At 30.2% G+C, this 11,205-nt stretch overlaps 1 protein-coding gene and 1 long non-coding RNA gene across 4 annotated transcripts; one reads left to right on the top strand and one right to left on the bottom strand.

Annotated features, from left to right (window-relative positions):
- The first annotated feature begins 3,170 nt into the window (after nucleotides 1-3,170).
- On the top strand, nucleotides 3,171-5,648 carry LOC139858387 (uncharacterized). Of its 3 annotated transcripts, none has more exons than XR_011762927.1 (6): nucleotides 3,210-3,300; nucleotides 3,666-3,727; nucleotides 4,047-4,150; nucleotides 4,230-4,817; nucleotides 4,996-5,141; nucleotides 5,401-5,648. It is a non-coding gene; the product is annotated as an uncharacterized lncRNA (long non-coding RNA). The 3 variants fall into 3 exon arrangements; XR_011762926.1 differs by having other exon boundaries at nucleotides 4,996-5,209; XR_011762928.1 differs by lacking the exon at nucleotides 3,666-3,727 and having other exon boundaries at nucleotides 3,171-3,300; nucleotides 4,996-5,209.
- A 408-nt stretch (nucleotides 5,649-6,056) lies between these two features.
- Nucleotides 6,057-9,546, bottom strand: LOC139859516 (probable histone H2A.2). The gene is made up of 3 exons (XM_071848298.1): nucleotides 9,497-9,546; nucleotides 6,715-6,887; nucleotides 6,057-6,495 (listed from the first exon to the last, which is right to left on the bottom strand). The coding sequence occupies exons 1-3, from the start codon at nucleotides 9,544-9,546 to the stop codon at nucleotides 6,371-6,373; spliced, it is 348 nt and encodes a 115-aa protein (XP_071704399.1). The 3' UTR covers nucleotides 6,057-6,370.
- Nucleotides 9,547-11,205: the final 1,659 nt, after the last annotated feature.

The raw sequence follows: 11,205 nt of genomic DNA, 5'->3' as shown, positions 1-11,205 counted from the left end.
TGTAAAATCAAATCATCAATTGATCAGTTCATACAATCTATCATCTATAGAATCAAATCGTATGATCCCAACAACATTGCAGATTCATTAGCTAATAGTAGGCGACAATTCTGGTGTAGGTCGCTTTCTATTCTCATACATGTTAATATGATATAATTGATTCAGGTTTTGACTATGACGAACGACGATTTCAGGTAATTTACATATTCGTTTAACTAATTTAGGGTTTTATTAATGAATATCGATTCATCAATTTGTTAAAGAAAAATCAAGAACTCGAAACCTGCACCATGAACACAAAGCTATTACATGATCCGAATTAAACCCTATGAGAACCCTCGATTTCTGATTAAGGTATATTTCTTAACCCTTATTTTATGATGGAAGCACTATATGATATATATTTACAATTGTCTTTCATACGCAATCATCTTATTTTGTATGTGAATTTGAATGTGATATGCTGCTATAACTTTCTTAAACTACATGATAACTTAGTCTATTATTAATTTGAGTGAAATTCACTAACTTTCTTAAACTACATTCATGTAGTTTAACAAATATATAAAGAACAAATATATAAGATGATTGCATATATTCAAAACCCGAAATTAATAATAGACTAAGTTATCATGTAGTTTAAGAAAGTTATAGTAGCATATCACATTCAAATATATAAAGAACAAAATTAGTGAATTTCACTCAAATTAATAATAGACTAAGTTATCATGTAGTTTAAGAAAGTTATAGCAGCATATCACATTCAAATTCACATACAGAATAAGATGATTGCATATGAAAGACAATTGTAAATATATATCATATAGTGCTTCCATCATAAAATAAGGTTTAAGAAATATACCTTAATCAGAAATCGAGGGTTCTCATAGGGTTTAATTCGGATCATGTAATAGCTTTGTGTTCATGGTGCAGGTTTCGAGTTCTTGATTTTTCTTTAACAAATTGATGAATCGATATTCATTAATAAAACCCTAAATTAGTTAAACGAATATGTAAATTACCTGAAATCATTGTTCGTCATAGTCAAAACCTGAATCAATTATATCATATTAACATGTATGAGAATAGAAAGCGACCTACACCAGAATTGTCGCCTACTATTAGCTAATGAATCTGCAATGTTGTTAGATATCATACAATTTGATTCTATAGATGATAGATTGTATGAACTGATCAATTGATGATTTGATTTTGCAGCAGAGATCTTGAATGTTTGGGAAATTAGTGAATAAATCAAAAACATAATTCAGAGAGAGTGTAGGATTGAAAATCAGACTGGAGAGTATTATGAGCGAACCCCTAATTTTCAAATGGATGTGCGTGTAGTTTTTGTGTAAAAAGATAGTCTGGAGAATTTAGCAGTAGAAAAGACACTTATCACGTGATTTTGGTGATTAGTAGTGATGGAGGGATAGGATTAGAGAATTAATTATGATGGATAGCTAGGATTGATTTTTGAATGGAGATATCACTCAATTATGTGTTTGTTATTAGTGTAAGAGAGGATAGTCACTTCATTTTGTGTGTTTATATATCTGTTTTGTACTTTGATGTACAACTTTTACTCGAGGGGTCTCTAACTCATTTGGTAATTCATAAGAACTAGGTGATATATGGAGCCATGACGGTTTCGTCTTCTCTTATTTGATAATTTCTTATATACCTAAGTCTCATTGTTAAATCTCTTTTCAAAACTGCATATTTATGTTGGGTTTTAAGAATTTGATCATTGTTGTATATTCAAACATAGGTAAAATTTGCGCACACGTTCAGGAGATTCATCAAGTTTGAAAAAAACCCAGTCGATAAATTCAAAATCACTTCTTCAGATTTACATCATTATATCAAAAGGTTGTGAAAGGCTCAATTCTTACAGGTACTACAACCCTCATAGCATTTACTTAGTATATAGGATAACTACAGGACTTTAGTAAGTGAATGTTGAAAGTCGGATACCCTCTTCTCCTTTCCTTTAGAGTTGGAACACTGTACATAGACTCATTTTTATATCTAATCGATGGTATGCTCTCGAAATGTGTTCTTTATTATTTAACACACCTTGCAGTTAATAATCAACCACGTTGAATTGTCAAAACAGCAGTTTGACAAAATAGAAAACTTGAAAGTAGCAACTATTCAACAACATAAAATAATTATAGATGAAAATAATAGCCTGAAAAATGATATATCAGACATATTCTCTGGAAAAAAACTTTTGTGACCAAAGGAGATCATGCAGCTATGTCCAATTATAAAAACAACATGTTTGAACAAATTGACAAATTAACAGTTATGAAAAACTAAGGTGAGTTTATTATATACTTCATTTATCTATGAGATATACTTTTATCATATAATTTTTCTAACGAAATTTATTATAAATTTTCATGTAGGCAGATAAATTATAGTTGTTTGGTGAAACCTACCGCTACTACCTTACTGTAATACAATCATTCTAAACATTACTCTTCATTAAACACTCAAAAAGCCCCGCGAAATCGCGGGTCTTCAGCTAGTAATATTAAAAATATAGAATATATATATATATATATATATATATATATATATATATATATATATATATATATATATATATATATATATATGTATATATATATATATATATAATCAAGAGGGAAGCACTTTTTTGGGGAAAAGTGGGGGGAAGTAATTTTTTTTCGTTTTTTGAAAAAACTTTGTTCACGAACCTTATAGATTATATGAAAATATGAACATTTAAAAAAGACACTTTGTGATGAATGTCATTATTTTGGCGGGAAAACGTTCGAAGAAAAAAATAAAAACATTCAATGTATTGAATGTTTTTCTGCTGAGTTTTTCTTAAGGGGTTAGAAATTAGGGTTTAGAAATTAGGGGGTTATAAATTAGAGAAAAGTTGTCCATATATATATATATATATATATATATATATATATATATATATATATATATATATATATATATATATATATATATATATATATATATATATATATATATATATATTGGACCAATCCATGGATAAACACTAAATGGGGTACAAACTGGATAAGTGAATATGGGCCTCACATTTCATATTTTTAATAAAAAACCCAACCAAACGTGGAGGGGTAATTCAGTAATTTTTAAAACCAATTTTTTGACACGGTGATTCAAATAAGGGTTTCATTTGATGCGTTCTTCAACTTCAATCTGTCAACCTCAAGATCTTCAACAATCCGTCGTTCATTTGATGGCATATGATTCTCAATTCCAGTTTTCATCTGCTCCTGATAATAGGTTAGGAATTCCTTTTTCTTATTTATAATTAAATTAATTAATAATGACTATCTGGTTGTGAATTAGTGAGATTGTTACTAACTGTATGTCTAATATTTAATAATTAATCTGATTGAAATTGAAATGATGATAACCTAATTACTATGCTTTAAGCTAGGGCGGCACACGACTTGATTTCGGGCCAAGTAAAACTCGAATTAGATTTTGGATTGAAAAGCTTAATAATCTTCACGTTGTATGAGATAGCCACACTTGATTAAGTACCAGTTAATTTTTCAAATTGCATTATGGATGACTGTTTAAAATATGATTGCTCAAGGGTCTATTTGTATAACCCTTTATTAATATCATGTACATCGGTGCAGTTTTAGAGAAAAAATACCATTGTTTTAGACAAGTTCCATTGGCCTCAAGCACATGGGAAGAGGTATCCCAGAGGCGGAGACAGGGGGATGCATGTGGATGTTTTGCATCCCCCAACTTTTCAAATAAGCGAATTATAGTGTGTTAAAAATTGTATATTAGTTGTCAATATCCCCCAATAATAAACACAAGCATCCCTAAAATATCTCATAATTGCGATGTATATATGAAAATTTATGTTGATATTTAATTTTTGTGAAATGCATCCCTCATACGGGAATCCTGGCTTCGCCTCTGGGTATCCATTTTTAGTTATGGCATACAATCCTCTTTTTTTTAACATAAATAAGTGGCTGTGTAATGTGAGTTTTGGCAATATTTAGGTTCCAGCTACAAAGACACTCATAACTCTCGTTCAGTGCAAATCATTGTGGAACCAATTTTAAGAGAAACTGAATATACCATCACTCAAGCTATCACTTCCTAGGTACAGGTCTATCAATTTTTTTACTTCAAATGATGGACTTCTTTTACTTATATTTAACATTTTGTACTATTCTTTTCAGGAAGCTAATAAGCGCAATAACAACTGGTTACCGCCTCCATGGGCTATTGCTGCTATGATCGTTCTTTGATTCAACGAGTTTATGACTCTTTTGAGATTCTTTTTGCCTTTATTAATCCCCACCTTCATATTGCCTCATTAGAGGAAACCAAACTTAATTTATATTAAATTTTATTTTCAGGAATCTTTTGTATGAGTTATGTTTTTTATTTATTTATCATTTTTTGTTTTTTTATCATTCATCATATCTTTTTTTCTCATTCATCAGTTTTTTTTTATCATTCATCATAATTTTATTTCTTATTCATCATGGTTTTTTTTATCATTTTTTGTTTACCAATCATCACCTATTTATATTATTCATTGGGTATTTTTATTATTCATCATATATTTTTATCATTCATCGAATATTTTTATCATTCATCGGTAATTTTATCATTCATCTGGTATTTTTATCATTTGTAAGATATTTTTTTATCATTCATCGGGTATTTTTATCATTAATCAGGTTTTTTTTTATCATTCATCAGGTATTTTTTTTATCATATATCTCCTGTTCAATTTTCCAAAGCTCAAAACCTTGCTTCTCGTAAGTTCTTACATAGCTTATCTCATTCTAAGTTGATGGCTTAATGTGGATAACTCACAAATGATTCACTGTGAATGATGTTGTCACTTTTAATGAGCTATACGCATACATAATATCTTTTTATTATGATTCTTATTCTAAGATAGACTGACAAAAGAAATATCAACACTTCTTATAGGCTCCTTGTTTTGAAGACGATTATGAGATTGTTTGGATATTTGGTTGGAACATCCGGCTGAAATGAAAATGGATTATATTAGAATTTCAAACTACGCGTTTGAGTTCATGAATCTTATCAATAGCAAGTCACCTGTTCTGGAGACGGTGAGCGTACTCTTTGACACTCGACACCTTTTTGACGAGGATGCAGTTTGTAGTTATAAATCACCAATGTACTTATTCATCCTTTACTCATGATCGTTGTTTTATTAAGCTTAAAATCAACATTCATTTTTTTGTTTGTTTATTTTATAGAAGATTTAAAAATGTATATATAAAAGTGTTGAATTTATGTACATGAATTATGCCTCTTTCATTCCTTTTTAGGTCGATAAATCTAAAAAAATGGCTGATTTATATGCAGTGCACCTACTACTTGTATTTGTTACCCAAGACCGTGAAGTTGCACTACATCAAGTTGATAGGTTCTTGTCGTTCCTTCGAGTGCTTTCATGGGCGGTGAGATTTGGCACTGTTATCGTATCTCATTTCGACGACCAGTGATTTACATGTATTTTCTAGTAGCGATGTCTATTATGTATGCCTTGAAACAATTTTGTGTTTACTTTGTATAACAAATGTTATATTATTCAGTTAGTTTTATCTTCAATACCTTTGTATATCGAATGTTATAAATATAACTGTATTGAAAAGGTAAATATAATCACTTATTTCTATTTTTTTTTTATCTTTCGTCAGATTTTTTTAATCATTTATCATTTTTCTTCTCATTCATCACATTCTTTTATCATTCTTCGTTTATCATTCATTAGCTATATCATTCATCAGCTATTTTTATCATTCATCGGGTATTTTTACCATTCATCGGGTATTTTTATCATTCATCACATATTTTTTTATCATTCACCACGTATTTTTTTTTATCATTCATCACGTTCTTTTATCATTTTTCATTTATCATTCAACGGGTAGTTTTATCATTCATGGGGTATTTTTATCATTCATAGGGTATTTTTATCATTCATCATTTTCTTTCATACAAAATGATTTCTACTTTAATTCAAAGAATTAATATCATTCATCAAATAAATGATAACAATCACAACTTAAACACAATCATAAACCGTTTTAAAATAAAGATAAACTTTATATAAGAAATACACATTACAAAAATTGATCATTCATTAACCACCATTTGTTTCCACTCTATTTGATGTATATGATGTCATCACTGATTGTTTTACGATGATAACATCACTAGCATCTTTTCATTCATTAGCCACCACTGTTGCCACTCTATTAGCTGCAACTTTAGCACCAACTTAGCTCTTTATCAAGAGTTTTGCATTCCTCCTACGTATTAGAAAAACAAGTTAGTCATATTCATCAGCCAATAGTTTTCCAAGTTCTTCATCATTCCTAATTGCTAAAAGTACATGTCTTGGTATTATTATGTTCTTCTTGTTATCTCTTGCTGCATTTCCAGCCAACTCTAAAACTTGGAAAATTCAGAGACGAACATTTAATTTAACAATAAATTGATAAAGAAATTAACTCAAAAATTGTGATAGTTACTGATCTATAGGTTAATGATGAAGTACTACAATAGTTCCATAAATTAAACTCACGACTCATTATAATCAATTGCATGACATTCATGTTTATTAAAATTACAGATCTAAAAAAAAATCTACTCATCTGAATTGAATCCAAAAACTTACTTCTGCGACAAGGTATTCAAGTACAGCAGCAAGGTAAACCGGTGCACCGGTTCCAAAACGTTTAGCATATCGTCCTTTTTTCAAGTAACGACCGATTCTTCCAACCGAAAACTCCAGCCCGGCTTTTACTGAACGAGCAACTGACTTCTTCCTTGGGCCACTGCCCTTCCTTCATCCGGCCAGGGGCGACTCTATGTTATGCCCCGTGGGGTCGCGGGACACCGTTAGTTCAAAAAATTTTGGTAGAAAATATCATTTAAATTGTATAGGACACCACTAAATTTAAGTGTAAGACCCCATATATTTTTTGAATTTATAGTTTTTCTTTTAAGATGTATAGGACACGACTAAATTTAACTGCTCGGACACTATATATTTTTCGGATTTGTAGTTTTTTGAAGATAAACAACCACAAAAATAGTATTCAAATATAATTAGTATTGAAAAAAAAAAATTGGGACCCCATTAGGTTCTCATCCTAGAATCGCCACTGCATCCGGCACCTTTCGAAAGTGACCAAAAGAATATCTGAACTAACCAACCTTGTAATCAAGTATAGTACCATTCATCATTATCATAATATCATTCATCGGCTGAATTATATAGTCAAATTCATTAGGATGAATATCTAAACTAATCAGCTTAATTATATAGTCATATTCATGCATTTTCAAGACACTTTGCAATTACATTTGATACATATTCATTAATCATCAAAACATATTCATTCATTATAAACATACTCATTCGTTTTCAAATCATGTGAGTGCAATATCATATGAATAAACATCAATAAATTAATTAAAACATTCAAACTATAAACACAATATTGACATAAGAAGAAATTCACAAACCTATATTTTTACTTGCGATAAATTTCATTGAAGCAAATCATCGAACACCTAGTGTACAATATTTAATAATAATTTCATTCAATCAGACACAAGCATACAAATTTCTAACGAATATTAACAATACTAATAAAGTTAACAACAAATTAAAAGGAGAATTAGTTGACGAAGAAACCGTAGAATCATCCATGTTTTGTCAGATGCTATTTTTTCAAACGTATACGAGACAATTTGAAGGGAAAAATTGTGGATTCATCAGGATGAAATTTCAGTGTGATTTGGTATGTAAAATGGAGATATTAAACCTAAATTAGAATTTTTTGGGATCCAGATGTAGTTTGAGAATGATATTTGAGGATAATTGTGATGAATTTGACAAATAAAAACCATAATTTTGTTACTGTATATATTATTTACTCTGTATTTTTATTACAGTACGTGATATTAAATGAATTGTCCAATTACAATTTTGCCCCTCCGCGTTTTTGTTTGTTATTTGGTGTTTTGTGGCACACGTTTACTTATCCGGTTTGTACCTCTTTTAAGCTTATCCATTGATCGCTATATATATATATATATATATATATATATATATATATATATATATATATATATATATATATATATATATATATAGTGGTAGGATCAAGAGAGAAGTAACCAATCGGGGGAAAGCGGGGGAAACAAATTTTTGTTTTTTCCATTTTTTGAAAAAACTCTATTCACGAACATTATAGATTTGATGAAAATATGAACATTTAATAGACACTTTGTGATAAATGTTTTTATTTTGATGGGAAAATGCTCGAATAATTAATATATAACAATTATCGTGTTTTTCGAGAGCATGTTGAGGTTTTAGATATTAGGGTTTATATGGTTTAGTTATTAGGGTTTAGAAATTTAGGGTTTAGATTTAGGATTTAGATTGAGTTTTTAAGACGAATGGTTTAAAGTTTAGGGTTTTGGGATTGTTCGTATTTTTTTTTTTGCCTTTTAGAGCATCCGGTGTGGGCAAGGTCACCTCGGTGTCGGCTGGACCTCCAACGGTCGGACCACACCGGTTCGGCGTCGGCCCGGCGTCGAGGTATCCGAAGTCTTCCAGTCGACGCTGTGTTTGTTGGGGCCCATGGTTTAAAATTTAGACCGTTGCATTTTTTTTCCCTCCATTGCTCTTTTTTTTTCTTTTTTTTCTTCCTTTTCCTCCGTTTAACTATATTTTTTGCTTTTGTTTTTGCAGGTGATTTTTATTGAAGATGGTAGTTGAAGAAGAGAGAAGATTGGAGGCTGGAGTCTATAGATACTCCGTATTATTTAGGTTTAATAGATGGGCCGATTGTTTTTAAATCTTGGGCTAATTTACTATATATTTATTTGTTTGTTAGATGGGCTATTATTTGTTAAATTTATTTATGAATCTAACCGAATTTATTTTACTTATTTTATTAATTTATCGTTGTTATATAAAATATATTAAATAATATTAAGTCCTATATTCATCACATTTGAATTTTATTCTCTTGAATAAAAACTACATATTTTATAAATATTACTCCGTATTATTATATTTAATTAAAAAGGATAAAATAAATGATAAATAATAAATATTTTCTCTTTCCAAGACACTGAACTGGCAATCTTCCCAATTCCCCTGTTTTTTCACCAATGTCAGTTTTCAGTGTCAGTCCAGTCAGCGTCCAGTCATCAGCAAGACACTGAACTAACACTGAACTGACGCGTCACCACACCCAGTGCTCTTAGTGTTTGGTGACAGAGATGTCCTGGTTATTTTGTTCATGCCATAATGATAATGAAATAATTTTCATTTTCCATCCTTTAATTATTACAATTGTTTTTCTTGAACTTTTTACGCCACTCTTATTCATGACACCCGTCATACAATCACATTGTGCCACATCAGCGTTACCTCAACAACTTCTTCCTATCACTTAATCCATCACACTCCTTAGTATCCATGACATACACCTTTACCATAAAATGGAACCACCAAAATTAATTAATTAATACAATGTACCACTTTTTATCCGTAATGTACAATAAATTGAAGCTATTTGCTCCGTGATAAATTATGCTATCCAACGACATTTTGAACCGCGATTTTTCAAGGAAGCTCCAAAGACACTCGCTAACATTGGAGCCGTTGAAGAAAGCTCCAAAAAAGCCCCCAACGACTGGCCGATGTGAATGGTCTTACTCACTCTACTAAATTTTTTTATTTACTTTAATTTACTTCTTTTTATTATATTTTTATTTTTTAAACTCAAAACTCTAATTTAAACTTTAAATCTAAATCTTAAACCATAAACTCAAAATCCTAAATTTAAACCCTAAATCTAAACCTTAAACTCTATCTTAAATCAAAATAACTTTTTTCTATTTTTTTCTTTTAGATTAGTCACTAGTAATATTAAGAAACTTTAGTTGTAAAAAATTGTGTTCCTAATATACGTACAGAGCATATCATTAATTTGCAAGGGTTAAATATGTAATTATTTTAATTGTAGTTGGTTTTAAACATATGGATAAGAATTGATTTTGAATCGTAAAAATAGGAGCGGTTATTTTTATGACATACGTTGAATTTATCATTTCATTTCAACTAGAAAAAAATTCGACCGCGCGTTACTGCGGTTGTATTCAACGCGCGGTCGAATTTGGATATACATTGTTTGGTACCTAATATATTTAAAAGGTTGAGTTGTTTGTTGTACGTATATGTATATGTATGAAAATAGCCTGAAATATTTAGTGTCTTTTAAAAGATATCTGTTTCGAGCGTAGTTAGTCCTGTTGTGTTCGTTAGATTTTTTCGAGTTGAACGGTGATCTCGGAAAAATTTAACTCGCACCGAGCGAGAAGATAGGGCCCGTTAAAAATTAGGGTGGAATTATTTTCTTTTATTTTAATAAAATTATATATTTACACTTTCTACCCATGAAAAAGTATAAAGTTGAGGGGCCGTTGTGTAAGTTGAGCCGAATTTAAGGGACCGTTTGTAGTGTGAACGCAAACTCAAAACGACAATACAAAACAACTGAAACGACGAATTTCGGCGCGTGTTTTAGTATATAGGGTAAAAAAATTGTGTTCCTAATATACGTACAGAGCATATCATTAATTTGCAAGGGTTAAATATGTAATTATTTTAATTGTAGTTGGTTTTAAACATATGGATAAGAATTGATTTTGAATCGTAAAAATAGGAGCGGTTATTTTTATGACATACGTTGAATTTATCATTTCATTTCAACTAGAAAAAAATTCGACCGCGCGTTACTGCGGTTGTATTCAACGCGCGGTCGAATTTGGATATACATTGTTTGGTACCTAATATATTTAATAGGTTGAGTTGTTTGTTGTACGTATATGTATATGTATGAAAATAGCCTGAAATATTTAGTGTCTTTTAAAAGATATCTGTTTCGAGCGTAGTTAGTCCTGTTGTGTTCGTTAGATTTTTTCGAGTTGAACGGTGATCTCGGAAAAATTTAACTCGCACCGAGCGAGAAGATAGGACCCGTTAAAAATTAGGGTGGAATTATTTTCTTTTATTTTAATAAAATTATATATTTACACTTTCTACCCATGAAAAAGTATAAAGTTGAGGGGCCGTTG

Source organism: Rutidosis leptorrhynchoides, chromosome 7 (assembly GCF_046630445.1).
Source record: "Rutidosis leptorrhynchoides isolate AG116_Rl617_1_P2 chromosome 7, CSIRO_AGI_Rlap_v1, whole genome shotgun sequence".
In the NCBI taxonomy this organism is placed as follows: domain Eukaryota; kingdom Viridiplantae; phylum Streptophyta; class Magnoliopsida; order Asterales; family Asteraceae; genus Rutidosis; species Rutidosis leptorrhynchoides.
This window is presented reverse-complemented; position numbering and strand designations above follow the sequence as displayed.

Bases quoted from the DNA above. Each gene is read 5' to 3' on its own strand.
- LOC139859516 (XM_071848298.1), bottom strand. From the start codon at position 9,546: ATGGATACTAAGGAGTGTGATGGATTAAGTGATAGGAAGAAGTTGTTG. The intron at 6,888-9,496 runs GTAACGCTGATG...GGCCGGATGAAG, and splicing joins GATAGGAAGAAGTTGTTGAG to GAAGGGCAGTGGCCCAAGGA. The intron at 6,496-6,714 runs GTTTTTGGATTC...GAATTTTCCAAG, and splicing joins ATACCTTGTCGCAGAAGTAA to TTTTAGAGTTGGCTGGAAAT.